At 35.1% G+C, this 25134-nt stretch overlaps 2 protein-coding genes across 4 annotated transcripts in view; both read right to left on the bottom strand.

The window, feature by feature from the left end:
* The window catches only part of phlda3 (pleckstrin homology-like domain, family A, member 3), a 160516-nt gene that overhangs the window by 34415 nt on the left and 100967 nt on the right, over window positions 1-25134 (bottom strand). The gene's annotated exons all lie outside the window — the stretch shown is intronic.
* Window positions 2197-24055, bottom strand: tnnt2a (troponin T type 2a (cardiac)). 3 transcript variants are annotated; one of them, XM_088639799.1, is made up of 13 exons: window positions 23997-24055; window positions 22640-22675; window positions 21705-21773; window positions 18511-18600; window positions 17953-17974; window positions 17807-17867; window positions 16111-16227; window positions 14808-14885; window positions 14203-14310; window positions 12641-12750; window positions 12234-12324; window positions 7839-7879; window positions 2197-2508 (listed from the first exon to the last, which is right to left on the bottom strand). In XM_088639799.1, exons 2-13 carry the CDS (start codon window positions 22653-22655, stop codon window positions 2460-2462), a joined length of 852 nt encoding a protein of 283 aa, XP_088495925.1. In that variant the 5' UTR covers window positions 22656-22675; window positions 23997-24055; the 3' UTR covers window positions 2197-2459. The 3 variants fall into 3 exon arrangements, with proteins under 3 accessions (XP_088495925.1, XP_088495926.1, XP_088495928.1); XM_088639800.1 differs by having other exon boundaries at window positions 18511-18540; XM_088639802.1 differs by lacking the exon at window positions 18511-18600.

The following is a 25134-nucleotide window of genomic DNA, read 5'->3' as shown; positions in this document are numbered from 1 at the left end:
GTGAGTTAAAGCCAAAGTACTAACCACACTATCTATACATGCGTTGACTCGCTTTGTCATTATTAGAATTTGACTGAACAGACAATTTAGAGACCTGATTGGTTGGTCTGTTTGGATGATTGACCATACTCTGTGACTTTTAAGATTACCCTGATGTCCCCCTGCTAGACTTGCAGGCACCAGCACTGGACATTAGGGATTATTGACACAGGATCTGGACTGCCCTGGTAAGGATTCTTATCCAAAAGACAAACTCATCACCCTTACTTGCCCAAACATAAAGACCACTAGGTCAACCTGTGACAGTGGTCACAAAGAGTGGCCTCTTTAGCTAAATTCTTGTGTAAGGCAACAGGCTGGTTGGTTAAGGCACACAAAGATTATTAGAAATATTTAATAACACTTATTTTAAGTGAAATATTTGGCTTTATCCCTATACCATTATGAAAATTAGAACTCTCTTTTGAATGGAGTCTTATAGTGTATTTTTGGTTAATTGTTGTCTCTTAATTGCCCTTGTGTGCTTATGTGTAGATGTGCATCACCCTTCATTAGACTTGAGTCCCATTGTGAGTGTAATACTGCCTTGCACCTTAAGCTACTGGGAAAGCCATAACTTTTACTAGAGTTTCTATTAATGAAGGATTTCAGATACTGTAGAAAACATTGTTTCCAATACATTGAAAAGAAATAGTGCATCAGAAAATTTTGTATTAGCCTTTTAACTAAAGTTTTTTTTTTCTTCAGGAGTTAATTTGTATTTTATATTCTTGACGTAATGAAGTAAATCCTAAGCATTTTTTTCTAATGTGAAAATCAGTGTTCCTCATGTAGATTGTGTTTGGCACCACGGTTATGCAATTAATTACTGTTTGGCATTCAGTGGAAGGATTCACAAAATCACAAAAGACGTACTTGTACCATGTCCATTCTCATACTTCCCATGAGCAGAGAGAGAAAGCAAGAAATTCTTAATTGTCTTAATTCTTCACATTGGTGGGTTACAATGGGATTTCAGGATATATTTTAACAATAATGATCTTCACTCATTCTAGGACTTGAAATTGCAATGCAGATGGTTCTTCTTTCTTTTTATATTTATGTCTCCATTCTTGCTGTCTAACACCCAAAGCATGTGTTGACCCAAGGATCAAAACAAAGGAGTGGACTTCTATTTATGTTTTGTTTATTCAAAGATGCATACAAACCCTTAAGTGAGTAGTTTAGTAAATTCTAAGTAATTCTAAATACAACAAAATAAATGTAAATGTATAGTAAATGTAATATGTTAGTGTTTGTAATTAATTTATTTGTCTGAGGAATTGATAGTCATGGTTGTATGGTCAAGGCTAAGTCAATTCATTTACAAGGTACAGTATAAACCAGGGAGGATGTTACAATGGTGAAGACCAGGGTGGAGAGTGGAGTGCAGATCTGAAAAGATACTGTACACACAAAGGGATTCAAAGGGTTGCACAGCAGGGGTGTATAGTAAGTAAGAGAGTGAAAGTGTGAGATTGCAATTCAACCTCCTCCTGAACTTATTTAACAGCTGAACCCATTTACTCGGACAATATTTAGAATAATAGTAGTTCTGCTTCTATAATCCTAAAGATCATGTGATCCACTTATGTTTTCTTAACAAAATATATTTATTTCCCTATAGACAAGTTAATATTTTTTTTGTTTAATTAAAAGAACATCTTTGCATTCAGAATGAATCATGAATCCCTTAGTTTATTATCTTTACAAGATCATAAATGTGAGTGGTACAGTGGCATTACAGTAAGTATTACTACCTGACAGCTCTTGGGTCCTGATTCAAATTCTACCTTGTATGTGTGGAGTTTTCATGCTCTCATTATGTCCATATACTGTATATTTTCTTTGGGTGCTCCAGTCTACTCCCACCTCTCAGAGAGATTCTGACTAAAATAAATGATGTTTTTAAATTGTGTATGTACTTGTAAGTGTGTTAGCCCTGAAATGGAATAGAATACTGAGTGTAACTCCACCTTATACCCTATATTTCTGGGACAGGCTCCAAGTTGCTATGACCCTTAACAGGAATAAGAATAATATTGATAATGAAGAGACAGAACATAAAAGACTATATGATTAAACAATATTTGATTTCACATAAACTTTATGATAGAGGTCTTGATTTTTTCTTAAAAAATCCTGATAAAAAACAAGTTCAGTCCAAAGCATACAGTCTTTATTTATATACAGAAAAGAATACATATCAGAAAAAAAGAAAACAATATCTCACTCTAAGCATTCACATGCACAATATTACAACTAGTATAAAGCTGCAAAGCAAGTGCACTTTCAACAGCAAATTACAACCCATTCTCTAAAACCAGACCAACAGGTGAGTTTGAAGGCTGTGAATCACTCTTGGTTGAATGTGTGGGAGACATTTCCATGAAGCATCCAGGTTTTAAATTCCCATCCAACTATTTCCATCGGCCACCAACTTTAGTTTTCGTTCTTCCACCTTTAGAGCTGCATAAAAAACAGCATGTTACCAAAGCAGCAGGAGGATACAATAGCCTAACTTTTGCTCACTTTACAGCTGGAAGAGAATGTTTGAAGAGAATTTAAAATGCCATAACTTTTGAAAAAGATTCTCTGTCACCTCAAAATGTATCCAGTCAAGACCAAATTTATAGAAGAACCCATACCTTTTTTGTTATGACATTACAAAATGATGCATATACTGTATATTATTTTGTATTCAAAATCTTAATGCTCAGACTAAATTTTATCTAAGGGTAAAATAAGTTGCAATAAATGTCAGCAAAAATTTAAAAAGAAAAAATAATCAACATCAAATGTGTTGATTGTTTTATGTATTCAGATCAATAGACTTAATATTTACTAGTCTTTTTGGGTATGTTTCTACCAAATTTGTACAAAGGTGTTGTGCAATCTTTGCCCATTTTTCTTGGTAAATTTGATTAAGAACTCTCAAGTTCCTTGGGCATAACTTACTGAACAGACATTTTTTTCCTGTTTTCCACAGATTTTCAATAGGATTCAACTCACACCTTTTACATGACCACTCAAAGACATTAACTTTCTTGTCCTTAAGCCACTCTAGACTTGGCGTGTACTTTGAGTAATTTTATTGTTTAAAGGTAAACCTTGATCCTAATTTAATGTCTGGGAACCTGTAGCAGGCTTTCCTTTAATAATTACCTACAGTACATTGTGTTCAGTCCATCTTCCAATGAGCCTTGACAAGCCCATCCCTTTTGATGAAAACCAGCCCCAAAACATAATACTGCCCCAACCATGCTTAACAGTAGGGATGGCATTGATTGGATGATATGCTGTGTTGTTTGCTCTAGATGTATCATTATGCATTTACACCAGAATGTTTTAATGTTGTCATATCTGATCACAAATAAAATTTGTTATATGTTTGCAGTTTCACTTAAATAATTTGTTGCAAGCTCCTTGCAGGATTTGAGATGATTTTTTCAGTAATGGCTTTCCTGCCACTCTGCCACACAGGCTCTGTGAAAATTTCTCAAATCTCAGCAATTGAACTCTGCAGTTTTTCAAAGTCACTTTTGGCTTCACAGTGGCTTCCTTAACCAGTTGACTTCCTGGCTGGATGCTCTCTCCTGCCTTAGTAGCCTCACCTAGCAGGTGGCTATACACCTTTTTATGATCAACTTCACCATACTCAAAGCGACATTCAGTGTCTTTCAAAACTGATTCTGATCTGCTGATTTTTGCCTTTCTACATCTTTAGTCCTTAGTTGTTTTGAAAGCTCTTTGGTCTTTAAGGTTGAATTTAAATTGATTTAAATTCATTACCTGACTAAGGTACCTTACAGAGGCAGGTAAATTTACTGTATTCTGAAATCATGTGAATCAATTCAATCATTTCACAGGGTTGCCCCAAGGCGCTTAACAAAGAAAGTGACCAAACATGTTGTGAATACAGAAAAGAAAAGACCAGAAGACATCAGTGGAGAGGAACCAGAAACCTCTAGGGATCCAAGGTCAACTGGCTGCCCAACCCCTTTGGGCATGCTAACATTATACAATAAAAAAGGAAAATCACTATTATTACACACAGACATAGGCCCTTCAACTAATTTTGTAGCTTGTTATGTTACTATTGTCACCTAAATTATTGTTGGTTTACCACAGGTAAGGGTTTGAATAATTATTGAATTATGATCTTTCCATTTTTCTATTTTTGTCTTTGTTTGATTTTGCTTTGAGTTTTTGGAACAAGTTGTTTATAAAAAAATATTAATTGCCACTTCATTTTGTCATGACCACAAAGTTTGATGTAACAAAATGTGTAAGTTTTTTTTTGTTTAATTCTCTGTAGGATGACATATCACTGCCAGTTAAGTAACAATACCATGTGTTCACTATTCTGTCCTGATGATATATTTGTGCAAACGTATAATTAAAGTTTATTTATTGCTCATTTGTGAGTTTCATTCAACTATTAATTTTGAAATTATAGTAAGATCAAGGATCATAGTTTACTTGGCTCTTCCTGACTTAATCTAATATTTAGTAATGCTGTTTTTCTTCCTTTAATGATATTTATACTGTTCTTCAAATCATGTGCATGACATTCAATTAATAGATTACAGTATGCTTTGTGTGAAGCTGATCTTTTTAAATCCTTAAGGATACAAAACAATGCAGGGCAAGTTGTAGCAGAAGTATTGTATTTAATAAACTATATGGCTGTAACGTAATGGAATTAAAATATAATTTCATTAAACTGTATATTGTGTTATTGAAAATGTTGTTTGGTTGTACAGTTTTGGCAGCATCTGTGCTATACTGTTAACAATAAATAAATAGGGAACGCAATACATATATCGGATTTTGGTTTTTCTTTAAAGATAAATAAAACTAAGGGATTCATGATTCATTCTGAATGCAAAGATGTTCTTTTAATAAAACAAAAAAAATATTAACTTGTCAAGAGACAAGAGCAGATTACCAGTTGCAGATGAAACACTATGCGAGTGGAAAGCACATATGGGAAGCAGTGTAGATTTGGTGCAAGAATATGATCACTCCCTTTTTTCCCATTCTTTCGCTTTACCCTGGGGTGTTGGTGAATTAATCATGTTGGAGAATGAACTTAGTAATTAAACCAGGTCATGTGACAATACGTTTGACTAGCTATAGAAAACCAAACTTCAGATGAAGACAACAGAGATTGCCATTTCCTAATGTCAGTCATTAATGTTTGCATTCAAGAGTTTAGAGCATTTTTTAGCCAAGAAAAACATTTGGGCCTACTGACAAAAATTAGGGAGATAAACAACAAGCTCTGGAGAACAAAACATCAAGGATCAGAACTAGGTACTAGTATGGTTCACTAAGAACAGTATGGTTTTCAGTAGCTCCATTAAAAACAAAAGGTAGAGAAGTCATCAGGAAGTTTGTAGAAAAACTTTTACCCCTCTGAATTACAAGCACAGTGTTGACAAAGATTTTGTGAGATACTGTAGCTTAAAAACACTAGTTCCACCCACTTATTTAGATGAAGTTTCTTGCAAAGCTTTAAACCAAAAAATGTTCAGCAATTGTAAAAAGGCTTTAGGAAGGTTTGCAAGTCATGACAAATCCCAACTGCTTCAAAAGAGCATAGATTAATGCAACTGCTGCCTGCTCAGGAGGTAAACTGTAGAAATGACAGAAGCCTAATGCACTTTAACCAAAAACCTGTCTTCCATTATGTAGCTGGCATTTCAGGTAAGTTTTTGTTTTTCCACATGCAAATACGTTGTCATATTTAAACCATTAAATGCATGTGTTTTTTACTTTGTATCCCTTACTATTATTTATGTTATAAATCACGTTTTATAAATATATATGTTTTATGTATTATAATAAATGTTATTATTTATTTTTAATAACAGTGTAACAATGCAGAGAAGCTACTATTAAGTGAGTGATACTAACTTCAAAATATACTGCTTTGGTCAACTGGCCTCTTCTCATTTGAAATGTTTCTATGTTCTTCTGGTTATTTTTAAATCTTGATCAAATACTTTACGTTAATAGAAACATTATGAGGAGATCTGCAATCTTAGTATGGACACAATAAATTCTTATCTTTACAGTGTTGTATGGGCATTTCAAAGTGGACAGTTTTGGTATCCAAAAAAATAATAATCGCTCACCTTTTTCTATGTGCCATGAAAACCAAGCATGAAGGAGAAGGCCGTTAAAAAGCAAAGCAGAGCAGTTAATGAAATGAAACAAAAACTACAATTTATTGTTAATTCTTAAACATGAGATTTTTGTCTTAACATGTTTTATTTTATAATTAAGGTGAATTATTAGCTCTCAATTACTCATTGAAGCACCTTTCCTTAGAAAGATTTTATTGTACCTGTGAAGTAGTGCCTTTTTAAAGTTATACTGTAAATATACTTGTATTGCCTTTGTTTTAGTACGGGGCTTCCAATTTCTAAATGTATAAAATACACCACATCAGCTTCTTAAAACTCAACAGATCTAGAGTACTGATACACATTGCAAAGTGTACTGAATAGGGGATACACTCTGTAACCTTCAGTTCTTATATTAAGACAAAACTGCCAATGTGCACGTTCTTGATAGAAATTAGGAGCCTCCAAATCATTAAAAGAACATTAAAATACTGGTTTTACAGTTGTTACAGAATATTGTTATTTTAGTACTAGAATATCTGCACGCACTTCCTTGAAGCCAAAATTATGTTTGATTGTTTTTCTGAGATTTTTTACCTCAGATTTTGTTTCCTCTTTTATGTTGGGTCTAATTCATTTGAAGAAATTCTTTAAAATAAAAATGTCTAACCCATTAGTATGCAAGAAGAAGATAATTTACGGCAACTGTGAGACTGGCGAACTGTTATGGGCCTTATACAGTAACTGGCTTAAAGTTATGACTGTCAGTATCTGTCATGAATTAGTAGTGAACTGACACAATATAATCAGTTAGTTATGAAAGAGAAATAATAAGTATGTGACAAGTTGTGTTTCTCTCTTGGGAATAGTCCAGAGAATTAATAGATGCCCCAGGCAATTCCATGTTTATGTAAAAGTAAAATACAAATAAATAACATTTCTTAAAGGTTAACATTTTTGTGATTTATAATAGGTGATGTTAGCTTTGTAATTGCAGTAAAATAAAGGACTTTCTTGTTTATTTCATTAAGATCGCATATTGTATGTACTGTAATTATGCATCTTTAAAAGACAAAGAAAAGTTTCAAAATATGACAAAAATATACATAATTTTCAATAAGACATCTGAAGTCTCAGACTGTATGTCACTGAAGTAATTTCTGGAAGTAACACCGAAGACATGTAAGTATGATACAGAATGTGCAGGACACACTTTAGTAAGCAGGTGTAACAGAAAAAATGCAAAAGCCAGAGACTGGTTGATCTGAAGTCCACCCAATCCCAGCAAGATTCACTATCTAGGGAATCCAATTCTAAGTCAAATCATGACATAAAGCACGTTCAAACTAGAAATATCTGGACAATATAGTAGGAAGTACAGTCTTGGTGTTGTATGAAAGGTTTCCATTGATTAGAATAAACAAACAAATAGGCTAATATCCAATATTACTTTAAGGCAATGCCTTTCGAGTGCACTGTACACCCGTTTCATCTTTGTACTGCCAGACAATGCTTTCCATGCTTTAGTTAGTTTTCAAGAGGTTGATGTGTGTTGGGCCATGGGTGCAGGGGATAATTGATTCAGACATGGGAGTGGGCTCATATAAAACATCACTACTGTGCCTCTGTGTCTCTGGTGACTGAAGGCTGGGTGAAAATACTTACACATTCTGGTGGTCACTAACTCGATTTCTCAGGACATTAATCTGGAAATGATTAAAAAAAACAATTATATTTTGCTTATTATAGGAGCATATTGCAGTGCATTTGCAACAGATACATGTCACAGAAATGAAAGTTATATTGCTAGACATATTGTATTACAGCTAGCAAAATCCAAACTAAATATGAATTTAATCTTTTTAAGGACGTATGTCACCTGATTTTCCATGACATTTTAAATATTAACTGTTATTTAAATACAAACGAGCATGATAATGCCAAAAACATTCTGTATAGTGCAGAAATTAAGCTTGTGCACTCCCAATATATTTATGTCACCTTTGAATGGTATTTCATGCCATTTTACCATTGTTTAATTAAATGTAGTCATTTCATAAATAGCCAAAATACTGTATATTTTATCAATTAAATGTTTTTGATACAGTTTGTGTATGAAGTAGAAAAAATAAATAAGAATCCATATAAGTGAAATAATAAATGAAACCCCAGTTTACTTAGGGGTAATAAGAATCAGGTGGTTAATCATCAATGGAGAAATCTAAGTGGCTCACGGTTTTCCATGGCTTCTAGCTTGCGACCAGACCTTATTTTGGCCTGTTCTCCTAATCACCAATCAGGACTCCAATTATGCCATTATCCTTTCCCCTATACAAAGTTCAGAAGCACTGCCTTCCACTCCACCCTCCAGCGTTTTCTCTCAGGAACTTCACTTCAACTTCAACCAGTCTACTCCTGCCTGGAACTTCTCTTCTGCTGTCCCAGTCTTGCCGTTATCCTGGCTTCATCTTTGAGCAGCTTCACTTGTCCAGAATCCCAGGACTCATCTCTGACTGTTTCCACCCTGCTGCTGGAAGGTCTTCAGTCCGACCAGTCATTATAGACTGCCTTCACTCCACCTGGCATCTTCATCTCTTCTCGGGATGCCTCAAACATACCTAGCCTTCTTCCCATATCAATGTTTTGCCTTCTTTTTCTTTTCTCTCTTCCACGCCCACCTTCCTGCTTCCCAGCAGAGCCTACCTTGTTCCTGGGCTTCCGTTCTCTGGGATCTATCTGGCAGCCACAAGAGGAACAGAAACCATTAGCCCTCAGAGGACCCAGTCTTAATGGTTGACACATCCAGCTCAGTCTTGAGTGTGCCTTGATGGCTCACGGTGGCCTTGTCTCGGGTGGAGACCCCCTTAAGTGCATATGTACTGTACAATGTGGAATTAGGGCACCTCCCTTAGACTGCCCTTGTGTGAGTGACCCTCCTGGCATCCTTCTTGGACCTCTCCGCCTTCCAATGTACTTTGGGGCTAAGTGCAGTTCTGGACCTCGGAGCTCCCCTTAATTTCCTTTTTACCATTTCACTTCCTCTTTTTTTTCTTTTATTTCTTTCTTCAGGTCCACCTTCAACAGCGGAGCTTTCCTTGTTCATGGAATTCCATTCCCCTGGGTTCGTCTGGGAGCTCTGCCGGTGACTGTTTTGGCCAGGGTGACTTCAGGCAGTCATGAGAGGATCAGAGACCAGGATCCTTTTGGACTCAGCAGTTGACACTTGCAGCTTGGTCATGGCTCTGAAGTCTTGATGGTGCACTGGTCTGATCTAGGGAGTAGAAGCCCCAAAGAGCACACATTCCATATAGTCTGGCATTGCCACACCTTCTAGTGGTCCATCAACATGAGCGTCCTGACCGGCCTTCTTGCTGGACTTCTCCTCCTTCTATATCACCCTGCAGCTAAGTACAGCTCCAGATCTCTCCCCTTTCCTTTCTCCTTTAGTCGTCCCTTTCTTCCAGGAGCTTTTTGACTGGTCCCAGCCACTGTTGGGCTCATCGTTCATTGCAATGATTGAGCTCCAAGTCCATTGGTTCCAGTGCCAAGCTCACTAATCTCAATTCTATCTGGCCAGGGCTATCATAGCCCCGCCAACCAGTATTTAATCATTCAATTTAAAAATCTCAGGGCTTTTCTTGAAAAGAATAGGTGTGTTACCCCAGTGTCCTGGCCAAATTTCCTCCTGGCTATTACCAATCATGGCCTCCTAGTAATTCCTATCTATGAATTGGCTTAATTATTATGTTCTCCTCCCCACTGATAGCTGATGTGTGGCAATCATCCAGATGGGTGCTACACACTGGTGGTGGTGGAAGGGAGTCCTCAATACCTGACAAAAAGTCCAGGAAAGCACTACTGTATGTAAGTGTAAGGAAATATTATTATTAATGTATTGCCTAATCCCTCATCACTTTCCTTCTATTGTTCCTGAGTGCTTGATTCCCAAACATGTGGATATTTTCAGCATTTTAGGTTGAACGGGGTTCATTCATGGTTTCCTTTCTTTGACAGTTTTTACAGTTTTTCTAGTTGGAAAATCTAAATTTAACTTTTGTTTTTCTGCCAATGATATTCAGGGTTTGGAAATCCATGTTGATTGTCAAAAAGGGAGAGAGTTTTAGTATGTTTTAGTATGTTTTCACAGTTCCTCAGGCTATGATGACTTTGCAGTAACGACATGGATTTCCAAAACCAAGCACTCAAAATGCATTCTTTTTTCATCTACAGAGGATACCCCACCCATGTTACTGACAGGGCCCTCACCTGAGCCAAAAACAGCCCTCGGATCATCAGCTCAATCGGGAACTCCACATTCCTTTGGTGCTTCCCTACCACCCTAACACACTTTCTATCCCTAGGACCATTAACAACAACTTTTGCATCTTACAGGATGATCCCTCCATCAGTACCCTTTTTTCTGACTGCTCCATCATCTCATATCACCGACCACCTAATTTGCGTAACCTTCTTGTTCATAGCTCCCTTGACTGCCCTCAGCAATCATCCACACCAGGCACTTTCCCCTGCAACAGAACTTGCTGCATCACCTGCATATACCTAACACCATGCTCATTCAAAATCCCTTCAAGACAATTCCAGATCACTCAGATGACACCCTTTATCTCCAGCAACCTTATTTACTGCATCTCTTCCAGAAAATGCCCAGCTATCTACATTGGGAGAACGGGAAGGAGACTGGGATACCGCTTCAGAGAACATGTTAGGGCTGTGAGGATTAAAGATTTCTCCAAGCCCATAGTTTCTCATTTCATCTCTAATGGCCATGATCAAACTGATCTCTCTGTCTGCATTCTCAAAGAAGGGTTTCTTAACTCCTATTGCAGAAAGACATCCTAAACCAAAATTATCCTGAAACTAGGATCAAACCTTCCTCCTTCTCTCAATTACAGGCTCATTTCCTTCTAATCCTCTCAATTCATTTGCAGGTTTCGACTTCACACCTCTCCACCTCTCTCATCTTTGCATCACCTGAGTGCCCACTCTTCCTCCCCCTGCTCCCACCTCCTCTACACTCCTGGCTTTTGTTCTCCTATGATACAGTATATCAGCTGCTGACTTCCCTCTCTTCCTCACACACGAAGAAGGCTCCACAGCCGAAACGTTGTGTTTCTTTTCTTCTCTTTTCAGTATGGATTAAACCTTTACTTGTTCCTTTACTTGTAAAAATAGAATACATACAAGTCCAAATCAGGCCTATAGGTGTTAATAGTGTTTAAGCAACAATGACTGCTTCACAAATGTCAGCAGCAGGTAATATTCTTGAAAAACAAAACAGAGAAGCAGTGTTTAGATTCAGTTATTACTTTCTTATACAAGAACAGCAGTCAAACATTAGTTTCCTCAACAACTCAGGAATGGTACTGTACCTCTACATTGTTCAGTACTTAGAAAGTTAATTGGGCAGTAACAGTGAAGTAACCCATTCCAGTTGCTGACAGCAAAAAAAAGTTCAAATTCTGACTAGTAGTAGCTTTTTTCAAACAGTTTTAATTATGTCTTCTCATCATTAAAGTCCTCTTGATATGAAATCCCCACCAAAAGGGACAACATAAAACTGTGAGCATTTTATTGCTCTTGTCCTGTCATTTTTTTGGGTTCACAAAATGCATTTTAGTAGTTCTTTACTTTTTTTGCATAATGTATAAAGGTGAAAAAGCCTTGGTTCTGCAAAACTACAGATTTTAGTGTGTGTGTGTGTGTGTGTGTGTGTGTGTGTGTGTGTGTGTGTTTAAACCATCACTAGTAAGACCTAAAAATAATGAGTATTTTACAATAAAATAGTTGGGTGCTGCACATTGGTGGTGTTGGAGGGGAGTCCCCATTACCTGTAAAGCGGTTTGGGTGGAGTGTCCAGAAAAATGCTATAGAAGTGTAAGCAATTATTATTATTATTAATATAGCAATCATGGATTCATACAGATTAAAAACTAGATAAACCTGTAGTCCTCTAGTTGGATGCCTTTAATAAGACTCATAAAAAAGTAAAAAAATAATTCCAATTCAAGGGTCCAAACCTATACCATAATCTGCACTTACTTCATATTTCTGCTTCTTAAATTTGTACTGCAGGTCAAACTTCTCTGCCTCCAGCTGGTGCATCCACTTCCAGAGTTCCTTAGCTTTATCCCTGAAGGAATGAGATTTTATTCAAACTGTAAACTTCAAGATGAAACTCGTTGCTTAAATAAACACTTTCAAAACTTTGCTGGAGTACAATATATTCATTTTTTTTTCAGAAATCAGTTAAAGAGTTTCATCAATAGAAAAATCGAATTTTAAAATCAAAATATGTATTTTGATTCTCTTCTTCTTTCCTAAATTGTATGTTATTAGATTTGAAACTTCAAATATTAAAATTATTTATATAATATTTGCCCTGGAGCACAATACTTTGAAAAACAGAAAAAAACAGAAAGTATTTGCTCAATGAGAAACACGCTTACTTTAGTTTGTCTTCACTGAGGTTGTCGATATTCAGTGGCTTTCTTCGATCATTGAGGATTTTCTTCTTTTTCTCTCTCTCGGTCTGTTTCTTTCCGACCCGCCTCTCAGTCTGCAGTGATACCAGTTCAAAACCATGACTTCACATCATATTTGACCTGACAAAGGTATTTTTCAACTCAAGGCTATCGAAATTTAATCCCCCCATCTAACAAAAACTGGAATTTCGCCTGTTTTTCTTAGCATTAAATACTAGAAGCTAAATGAAACCCTAAGGTGAAGATAATTTGAAGGGATATGTTTACTTTATGTTTCTCTCATTTTACACAACAATGTTTTATATAATTATTTACCAAAGACATAAATGTGTACAGTAGCTGTGAGATTGAATATTGCCTTTTACAGAATTTGCAATAATTATCTTAGCTTCCTGTTCCCAATAAGATAAAGCCAGTAATAAATCATTAGAAATAAAAATATCATAGGAATCACTTAGAAAGAATGAGAAATGTGAAACAAAAAACAAGAAGATAAAGAAAAATAATCTTTCTGTTCTTGGATTTGCACCTTTTGGTACTAAATGTTACAGAAGTAATTTTTAGACTTTATTGACAGTCACCACAATGTGACCTCCATGAATAAGATAACACCACTGCAGTCTTAAACCTTTTTTTAGTTTTTTTTCAATGCCTTTCTTTGTCATGTAATTGTGCTATGTGGAAACAATTATGATATATTTACTAAAACCATTTTGTTTTTTGTTTACAAAAATTGGATATATTTTTGTTATAATTGTTGCTATTTTATTTAAAATTAACATCTGTCCATTGATTTTCTAAATGCTTTATCAAACACGGGGTCATGAATGAGCTGGAGCCTCTCCCAGCAATAACAGGTGCAAGGCAGGATATACCCTGAACGGGACACTAGTCCATTACAGGGTACACAAACAGACACACCAGGGGCAATCTTCCCAGAAGCCAATTAACATACCAGTATATCTTTGGACACTCAGGCAAAAATGAAGAGAATATACCAGCCCTACATAGATAACATCCCAGATCTGGAACTGAACCCAGTACTGAGGCAACAATGCTAATCACTTTTTTTCCATCCTAACCCTTAAAGTAAAAGTTCATTTCAATAGACTTGCATATTGCAGTGAAAATAACAGACCTTTAGCTTAATAAATGTGTAGAGAAAAAAAATGGTGTTAATTATGAAAAACACTGCAAATACATCTATTGACTAAATGTGTAAATATTACTACAGTGTTTCATTTTATATTGGTTTCTAATATTGTTTATACAGTAGTGTACCTCAGGTTGCTGAGTGAAGTTTGTGAAGATATTGATCAGTTTGAATTTAAGATAGCTAAATGAGAAGCTTGGATTCTTATCCAAACTATAATATAGGTAAAAAGAAAGAGAAGACTAAGTATACCCGGTATAAGTATTCACATTCCTCAAAGCCAGTAATAAAAGTTATCTCAGTGATCTTGTTTAGTAATTCCTGATAGTGCATAAGAGGTCTAAGACTTGTATAGCAGTGCAAATGTTTTTACCTTTTGAAGGTAACCACCAAAATGAATATTTGTGAGGTTTTTCTTCTTCTTAGCATCTTCTTCTGCTCTCTTCTTTGCCTCCTCTTCCTCCTTCCTTGCCTTTTCCTCCTGAAAAGGTCTATGTAAAATCTCATGTATTCATAGCTTTGTTTGCAGTATATAATATGCTGTTTTCAGTATATAGAACAGTATACTATATATATATTCATATCTGCATTGCTAGCAACACAATAAGACATATTTAGAGTTAACTGTGATGGTCACTTAAGACCGCAAAACTGACCAATAGACTGACCAAGCTCATACAGTACGTGTGCTCAATGAGCAATCACTTATTGTCTTTTGCAGCCTCAAAATCTGTGATCACAATTAATTTAGGGAGATTTTAAAATGTTAAATCATTATTGGCTGAAAAATAGATCATTTTGACCAATGGAATTTTTATTTTGTAATATTCATAATGATCAGACAGAATAAAAAACATTGTAAGTGATATCCAGACCAGATTTATCTGACCCAGACCTGACATAAAGTAATATGTGGTGGAGTAGATAATTTTTTTAAAAGTGTGTTGTGGTTTTGATTATTAAAACCAATGCACTTACAGCCACCCTGTTCTGTCTCTCTTTCTCTCTCTCACTGCGAATCCTCTGCTGCTCAGCTCTTTCAGAGCGACGATGCTCCTACCAATAGGGGAAAGAGGTCAGAAACAAAAATGCTTTACTATACTGTTTAAGAATTGGAACAGAAAACTGTGCTACATCTTTTTATCAGCTTTTAATCATTTTCAGTCTTTTTATTTCAATGTAAAAATATTTTTTTTTGTTTTGATCCAAATGAAATTAAAATGATAAACCAATATTTAAGAAAAATATGTATAAATATGTGTGGGTAAAGACGTTTACAAGTTTATTTTAAAAAATGTCTCGTACTATAAATTTTGCAATGAACAAATTCTTCCCTAGAGTAAGATACTTTGAAGAATTCCATACAAAATACATTGCATGTAATTGATAAAAAGGGATTATGTCATGTACTGTCCAAAGAAAAGTCAGTGAGCATAACTTCCCCCAGTGAGCAAACTGAAGGTGGGGTCACCCCGGCAATTCAATTACTTTGGAGTGAGCTGCATAGCGAATCAGTCACCTCTTCTCTACCTGACATTTGGCAGGGGGACACCCTAGGGTGTTAGTGACTTTCCCCACCTAGAATAGTCCAGCGGAGGAGCATTCATATTAAGGCTTCCTAGCATATCCTGTTGTGCAGAACCATTTAGAAAGTTCCTTAGTTTGTTTGTGCTCTGCGCTCCTGTATATAGTAATAGAAATATAGTTCTGTTCGCTTCATGCTGGTGGTCAAAGTTGTTAATGCTACATATTTTTAAAGCTGTGAAAATGATGATTGTTACTTTCTAATTAAAATGAATTTGACAGAAATGTGATATTACTGACATGTCTTCTAAAAATATAAAATGCAAAAATGTTCAAATACAATTGGTCACAACTCATTTTATTTCACAGATGCCCTGCATAAGTACTTTTTAATTATTTTTTCATTTTTAGTCTTAAGAAAAATAATTGCCTAAAACTTATAAAGCCTATTGTCTTAGACCTTTTTTATTGCAAAGGGTGTTGTACAGATCAAATTTTGATTTAACAATATTTCAAAATGTATAATGAAATATAGATTTTCTCTTGCAGTTGTACGCAACAGGTAAAACAACAAGAAAAATCCTTTGATTACTTTATAGTATTGTATAAAGACTAATTAGCATTTACAAAACAGAATGTGAAGACAAAAAACAGGACCAAATTTTTTAAAAACCACATTCATAGATATGACGTAATCTTGAAAATTCCCATTTGTTTTTGTCAGATTTGATCTCTCGGCTGTGTGAGTGCTACTCACAATCCTTTCCTTTAGGCTGATGAGTTCTTCCTCCTCTTTCTTGCGGTTCTCGAAATGAGCCTCAATGAGCTGCTGCAGCTCATTTAAATCTTTCTCCATGCGCTTGCGGTGGATATCCTGAAAAGTATCAGCAAGTAGGTTAAATGCTACATTTTTCTTTAACAATGCTTAAGATTACTTAATCAGACATTGACAATATTCTGTAGTCTATAATTCTCACAAAATGTGTGGACACACCCTTTTTTGTCTTTCCTCTCCTACAGCTATGTGGTTTTTGTTATTTCTTATTAGCTCTGTCTTTTTCAGTCTGGTGATTGTATGTTTCGCACTGCAAGTTGGCATAAACATTTTCAGTTTTTTATACTGTATATTCATTAACTTTTCATAAGTGCTTTGAATTGAGTGCCAGATATGCAGTGAATTGGTTTGACAGTTTTTCGGCTTCTTAACCTTTATGTCAATATAAAAGACATTTTATCTGCCTTTCCTCAGGTGCACTTTAGTCTTGTTGAAACTTGACATGTAAAGTGTGTTTGAAAACTGCTTACCAAGTAACCATGATTCACAATCTAGTTTGAGCTTGAATGTCTGAAATTAAGACCTAATATGCAAAAATGTCTAATTAATATGGTATAATACTTAATATTTACTCTAATAACATAATACTTTAATTTATTGTATAGTTATCATTTCAGTGCTTGATACTATTTGATGCAAAAATGTCAAGACGTTTTATGCAAATTATGTCATTTGCACGTCTCTATTAAGCATTATGCATGTGATTATAATGTACTGTGTAGCCACTATGAAGGGAGGGATTATGAAGCCATTATACAAGAACATTCAAATAAAGTTTTACCATAATATCTCATTCTGAATCACATTCTCTAGCTCTTTATAAAAAAATATTTTTCCAGCTTTCTCCTTCTGCATATAATATGGGCTCTTTTAGGTCTGCACAAATGCACAAATGAACACTACTCATGGATTAGAGGCTTTGCTGATTATTCTATCAATAACAAGGGAGCATTTTTACAAGCTGAATTTTTGTTTTCTTACAATACTTTTCATATGTCCATTTGACACCACGTTGCAAACACAAGGGTTGCAACTCAGGATATTGCACATATTAAAAACAAACACTGGCTTAATAATTTCTTACATCCAGACCTTCACACATTAATAATATAATTATATTGTTTTGAATATAAAGAGTATAATTAATGTTATCATTGTTTAGTCTTTTGTTTTGCTTTCACTCAAATATCATGTACAGTACACTAAACACCATCACTAGTATTTGCTGATTCCAAAGACTAACAATACTCAACCAGTCAAAGAATCTACCTTCTTACCATTTAAACTTTAAATTACATTTATAAATGATAAATTACATTGTATGTGTCCACTAAACTACAAAAGTAAAATGTTAATTGTGCATCAGTAACAGTGATATATATACAGTATATATACTGTATAAAAGAGGATTTATTCTCTATGGTCTTCTGTCTTAAGATCACTATTGTAAAGGTCATGATTTCAGCCTGGCTGTATAATAGTTATTCTGTATATATATACTGTATATCTAATTTCCTACAGCTTAGTGTTCAATCAATACTAGAAATGCAATGAACGGTAGATACATGGCCTCTGAGACATCTAGTAAAGTCCAGCCTGTACATGAAGAATTACTCACATCAAAGTCAACTTTCTCCCCATCTGGGATTTTGGGAGGCACAAGGTTTGGCATAAATAGCCTGAAAAACACATTTAGAATTACATTACACAAAAGCTACCAAATATACAGTTAAATATAAAATATTAATTTACCAGTATACTTACTTGGGTCTTGGTTTAGCCTCTTCTGATTTTCATGAAAGAACAAATAATGATACATCATTAGAATTAATTGTTGTTAACCACTAATGCTTACATTTTCATGAAGGTTTCCTTTGGTGAGACTTTGTGCTGTGACATGAACTTACAGTATCAAGGATGCTTTTTAATTTAACATTGCTGAACACATTTTATGCATGTGACTGTATAAATACTTATTTCATTGATAACAATATACACATTATTATAAAAAGGTTATACATTTTCTTGGATACAATAACCAGCATATTCTCATGCAAGAATAAGAAGTTAACGATTGAATATAAGTGTAAATAACCAGTTTCTTCCTTGGATCTACAAAGCCAACTGCCAAGAAATGATTAGACAATCATATGTGAACAAGAGAAAACTGGTGTTAATGCAGTGCACTCAGCAAAACAAAAGATTTGTGGTATGAAGTGATATCAAAGGCAAACCCTACCCAATCTCATAAATCTAAGTGTCACTTCTGACTTTCAGAAGTAATGTCGAATGAATTCACAATGAAATAAATTCCTTTAGTACCTCCTCCTTCTTCATGTTCTTCTCCAGCATCTTCAGAAAAAAAGGAACATCGTGACTGGAATTTGTGTTCAACTATGTTGACTGACCGAGCTGCGAGCCAGAGTTGGTAATAGAAGGGACTAAAATAGGCAGCAGATAAGATAAAACTTTGCAATGGAAAAGTGTCAAATGTCTGATAAGAACTGGACTTTGATAAAACTGCTTTTACCAAAGAAGGACCTTACTGCACAGCTCATTTCATGATATGCTGTGCATAGTAAATATAATATGAAAGCATATATACTATGGCAGGGCAATGGAAGCATGGAGTGGTGGCACTGTGGCTAAGGATCTGTGCCTGTGGCTGGAAAGTTGCTAGTTCAAATCCCATGGCCAGCAGAGGAATCCTATTCCATTGGGTCCCTGAGCAAGGCCCTTAACCCCAGCTGTTCCAGGGGTGCTGTATAAATGGCTGACCCTGTGCTCTGACTACAAGCTTCTCTCTCCCTGCCTGTGTCTCATGGAGTGTAAGCTGGGGTATGTGAAACGATACATTCCTAATGCAAGAAATTGTATATGGCTAATAAAGTGATCTTATTTCATGGGCATATTTATGAAAGTATGTCACCTCCTGTGTTGAGACTGTATTGCAGTTTCTGTCTGCTTTAGATTTTAGATTTTTATTGCCTTTACACTGATTATATGTACACGCCCTGTTTGGGTGTGGAAAATAATATGCATTTCCCATTAAAATGAACAAAACATACTGTAGATACAGCACAGAGAGGAAGAAATTGTATACCAAAAACAAATCCACCAAAATAAAACTCTAGTGTCTAAATCAGATTCAGAAAAATTATGAAAATATGTATATACTTTTTCTATAAAGGAAAAATGCAGCATGTAGACAAATGATGAATGTTAAAATGTACTTGTAAGTTTAGAGTTTAAAAAAACAATACCGACCATGACTTACTTATACACAGTTCTCCCCCACACCACATAATTTTGAAACACTTACAATTAATAAATTTAATTAATAACATACAAATATCAAACCCTTGCTATTCATACCATCACTTCATTATAGGACATAGTATTTAATTTAATTTGGTTTAGATCATTAAGACCAATATCAGACATTCAGCATTGCACAATATAATAACATTATATGGAAATAATTACATTTTTGTAGTAATTTTGGACATAAGAAAGAAAATAAATGATAGAAGACTATTTAGCCCATCTAGTTTGTAGATTAGTAAATAAAAAGTCAACCATCCATTTATGACGGTCCATAGAGTTTAGGTCTCAGCCTTCTGGCTTTGAAACCTTTATTCAGAAACCCACAGCTCCTTGTTAAAAAAACATATTTTCTTTTCTCTGTCGTGAATACATTCCCTTTTAATTGCCAGGTGTAACCTCTAAAGTTTTTATTGAATTATTTTGAAGTCTGAACATATTTTGTCCTATGATTTAAATTCCGCACTGTGGTATATCGAAGCTTTCTGTTTGCTTTTCTTATCGCTTTCCTATACGAATCTAGAAGAATCTACATGAATACCCAGATCCCTTTCAGGTCCAACAACTCCTCAAATATGAATCACCCCTACAATGTAAAGGGTATATACTGTACTGTATACCTGTAGCGTATGCTCTGACTTCCTACCTACTGCATACCACTTTACACTTGTCGGTATTTAATTTAATTGCCAAGTGTCAGAATTTTGAGTGTCTGTTTCTGTGTTTTTCCTGTTATTTTGGTATAAACTGCATATAATCTATTATTAATTGTATCACTACCTAAAACCTTCAGAAACAGTACATCAGGAAGAGCTACTGGCTTAATATAGATCCCTGTAGTATAACCCTCCACAAACTGGCCCCATTAAAGGGGCCAGGGTTTTTTTTTTAACCCACATGCATCCTGTACATTATTTTGGATTACAACAGCCATTACCTTGGATTACAACAACTCTTGGATTACAAAACTCTCTGAGAAACTTGACATGTAGTGTTTTATGGTTTAGAGATATTAACTGCCCTTGTTGCTTGTTCAAGATATTCAAGTTTAAATAATTTAATTAAGTTTAACAAGCACATCTTTCCCCAATTCCATATTTACAGACATTAAAAATGATCTGTGCTTAAAGCAGAACATCTTTAAACTGTTGTCCATTCTCTACTAATTACACATCTGTCCCATTCTACATTTAAAGTCAATTGACTACTTGTACATTCTAGTTCAAATGTTTTTGAATTTCTGGGATTCCATATTATCTTGTACAGTACTCAAGTTTTTACAGTTCTATTGTTACTCTAATACTCTATTTCCCTCTTGGCAGTTCTAATGACATGCCTGAAGCTCAGTTGTATTATTTTCTACTGTGAAACTTGGGCCCTTTACACAATCTTCTTTTTTATTTTTGTCATTAGATCATTTTGACCTTATTTTCCTAAGCCTGAATGATATGGGATTTCAGCATTAGCCATAGAAATTAAAGCTTCTATACTTCCCATTTGCTAAGTGCCATTTGGCAATTTGCTCGTTTATGTGTTGCATTTATTTATTTTATAGTTTGCAATTAACTTTTTAATTTGCATTATGTCTAACATGTATGGTCTAGTACTGCCTGGTTATGCAGTGGTTAACATTGCATCCTCACGGTACTGGGGCCCAGGGTTCAATTCGGGACCTGTGGCATTATCTGCATGAAGGTTATATGTTAGCCCTGTGTTTGCATGGGTTTCCTCTGGGGGCTCTGGTTTCCTCCCACAATCCAAAGACATATTTGTAGCTTACTTGACTTCTGGAAAAAGTGGCCCTTTTGAATGTGTGCATGTTTCTGTTTGTGTGTGCGGTGCGATGGACTGGCATCCTCTCCAGGATGTGTCCTGCCTTGCATGTTCATTATTTGCCGGGATAGACTCAGGGTCCCCTGCAACACTGTATATATTAGAAAATGGATGGATGGTCTGTTCACAGAGACTCACAGGTAAATCATTCTTGCTTTCCAATATTACAAGGGTAAAGTAAGTATTTCATGCTTTTCCATTTGAGCTTGATTTTCTAGTTCCTTCCAAACGAATCACAGATCCTGGGTTTCCATGTTGTGAAATGTATATACTTTGCTTTTCAGATGCCCACATTCCCCACATTCAACAGTATGTTGGCATATTGTTAATCAGTTTTTCTTCATTCTTCCCTAGCTCACCTGGCTCCTGAGTTGCATCTTTCTCCTCTTCCTGGTCCTCTGCAACATCCTCTGCTCTTGCCTGATCATCTAGAACAGAAAAATTATCCATTTAAGAAATTTAATTTTTGATAGATCTTGTTTTTACCCTCAGATTTTGCAGTTCAATAATGAAATACTGCTTGAGTGTACTGTTAAAAATATCAGCTCTGAATTGATAATACTTTTAGCTGGCCAAAAATATATTTTTCTGATATGTAGTATTTTTTTAATTTAATGCCCTATTTAATGAAATCTAGTTATTTAATACCCTATATCAGGAATGTACAGTATACACCACCTTACCTAAGGTTTTACATTACTAGTTACATAATATTTTAATAACTTCAGACTAACTCTGTACTACTGATTTCAACAGAATATCTGATATTTTATAAAGAAAAACATTTCTGTAGACTAAACCGGAAATACTTTAGAACCACAATAGATCAAAAAAATATGATACACACCTTCACCACAGAAAAATGCTTGACAAGGTAGATTCAGACAATCCTAAATGCTTAATCAACAGTATGTAATATAATAGGAGTATCGTGCATTCATTTGACCATTTTATCTAAAAAACCCAGCTGTATTTCAATGAACAAACTTTAAACATAGTGGAATGTCTAGCTCTCTGACAAACTTTTCTTGCCTGGGTCTACAGTAAATACCAGAATTCTGATGAACAGGACTGAGCTACGGAAAAAAGATGTGTTTATAACTGAAAATTGTAGTTGATGTTATATTTCTCACACATCAAGTGTCTAGACTTGTTGTTTTATATTACAAGGTTCAGCTCAGCAGAAAACACACTAAAAGACATGGTGCCTATAGACCTTTTTCATCAGGGCTGGCAACACATGCGAACTGTTATGAAGCACTTCAGCACCACATGTTTGAATAGGCAATACTACCTTCTTCCTCCTCCATCTCTTCTATCACCTCCTCCTCTGTGCAAAGCAAGAGCAGAAAGTTAGAAGCCAGCAGAGGGTGAACACAGACACAACATGCAGCAAAAAGCATTTGCTTTAGCATTTGATTAATGTTACTCTCATTGCTCAAGTAGAAGGCATTATTTGTTATATGCCTTCTACCCATTCCATCCCCTAATTCCATACTGATTCCAGACACCCAACCTATCCCTACCTGAAATGTTTTCCCTACATATTGGAAATGCTGAAAACCTTCTAGAGTTCTAAAAGGCAGATTATTCACATTTATTCAAAACTCAGCACAAGTGGTATGTACTCCATGGCCAAGCCTCAATATCTGCTAGAGTTATAAATAACTAAAAGCACTGAAGATAAAGCTCGAGAGAAGGACTGAATGGCAAGTGCTGCAGAACAACACAAATGTGTGCCTATCAGCTATTTCTCTGAAAGTAAGTGGCAGCTGACCTTAGCTGTGAGCAATAGCAATGGCCATTACAAATCCCTACCAAACACACTTTCAAATGCGTTTCAAGGAGAGTAGGTTCAATGTGTCCCTAAGCTGTAAGAATACTGTGAGCTGTTAGACTTCACCAATATTTCTGTTCAATGAATGAAAAACAGGTGGAGTGTATGTGTGGGATTGCTCCCTTAGGGGTACTTCAGAGTAAAGATAGAAATTGAGATAAGATTGTTCCACTACTGCTGCCATGTCATAGCACTTCAGAAGCTAAAGGTAAAGCCCCAATGGAGACACTGAGGAGGGGCTGTAAAGAGGAACAAAGGACAGCTGAAGACCTCTGAAACATAATTCCATTGCTGAGCTTATTCCTAACTTACTGCCAAGGTTAAAATAAAAACATTCTTGATGCACATGTGCCAGTTGTCTAAGTAACAGTATTTATTTGAAGATGTACATTGTGCTGTGAATACTTGGGAAACATCTGAGTTACAGTTTAACTGTTATTTCTAAGTAAAATAAGATCAATATAGGAAGCAAAAATTCAGATATGTTATTTAAGACAGCAACTTACTTCAAGTTTCACTACTTTCAGGAAAAAAGTAACTTGTTTAAAAGTAACATGTTGGTTCTTTCCGCTAGTAAAACTAGTAAAAAGACCAGACTCATACCCCAGGAATAATGCCTGAGTTTATGTATCCTTATTCTTAAAATGGTTTAAAATACTGCTAAAATATAGTCATCCAAGGGAAAACACAACCAAAAAAATGTTAAAGTTTAGAACAAAACATACAATCCATTGTGTATCTCATTTAAGGGGCAGCAAGTGAAGTCAGAAGCTGTTATTGATAAACTTTACCACTTTTTCTGTGAAGCACATACCCTCAGCAGCTTCTTCCTCTGGTAAGGATGTAAGGAAAGAAAAAAATTGTTAAAGATTTCTAGTCCATCAGAAGATGAGCTTGAGTTGTTCCATGTACTTAGAGAAAGAATAAAGACATACTCTTCAAAGACCCAATTATTCATATACATTTTCCTTTCATGTGTCACAAATTGCACATTTGCATAATAATAATAATCATCATCATCGTCATGATCATCATCTTACCTTCCTGTTCCCTGTAAGATAAAGCAAAAATAGAGGTTTATTAGTGGATTTCCAGTGCAATAATGTTGCTATTTTAATATTATAATAATATTTTTCTAGTGTTTTCTCTGTACCACAATATAAATATTATCCTAGTCAAATATCACTCCAGTACGCTGATGTTGTGTTTTAAAGTTGCCCAGTTTTTTTAATATATTACTTAAATTTCTCAAAGTATCCTATGTTGTTAACTAAATCTCTCTACTTCAAGAATACTGTACCTGCACAATCATGTTTTGTATGTCTTGGCATATATTTATTATTATTATTATTTTATTTTTTCTCATTAAAAAGTTGATAAAAAAATGCCCTAAATGAAAATAACAACTGAGGTTTATCAGGAAAATGCCTTATTTTTAAAGCTCTTGTTTTGTCTGGGTTGATGGGACTTCATCTCACACAGTATAGTAATCATAATGTGATTATGATAATAGCAATAATCTGCAAGTGGCACCAGACAAAATTAAATTTATTAAGGCATATTAGAGAGCTTCATCTGAATTAGTTTAAATAAACAGAAAACAATCAGTATTCTTTAAAATGGAACAGTAACAGGTGAGGCACATACTGTACCATCTCTTAATAGCTATAGTGATTTACTCTTAGGGTGACTGATCATAATTTAGCACTCAGAAGAGCTTTATTAAAACATTTTCACCAATAAATAAATAGTATTTTCAAATTACAGTATGTGTGTAAAAACTTACTCATAGTCCTCTGCAACTTCCTCTGTATCAGACATCTTTAGTTAATGATCTGTACAGTGAGAAACCAAAGTGGCCAAAGGTGAGTGAGTGACCAAAGGAAAACTGTAATTTGAGTTTATATATTGTATTTCTTTGAATACTGTATAATGTATGTTGTTGTTGCCAG

Source organism: Lepisosteus platostomus, chromosome 7 (assembly GCF_059453375.1).
Source record: "Lepisosteus platostomus isolate fLepPlt1 chromosome 7, fLepPlt1.hap1, whole genome shotgun sequence".
Classification (NCBI taxonomy): Eukaryota; Metazoa; Chordata; class Actinopteri; order Semionotiformes; family Lepisosteidae; genus Lepisosteus; species Lepisosteus platostomus.
The sequence above is the reverse complement of the archived record's forward strand: the minus strand, read 5'-3'. Positions and strand labels throughout refer to the sequence as shown.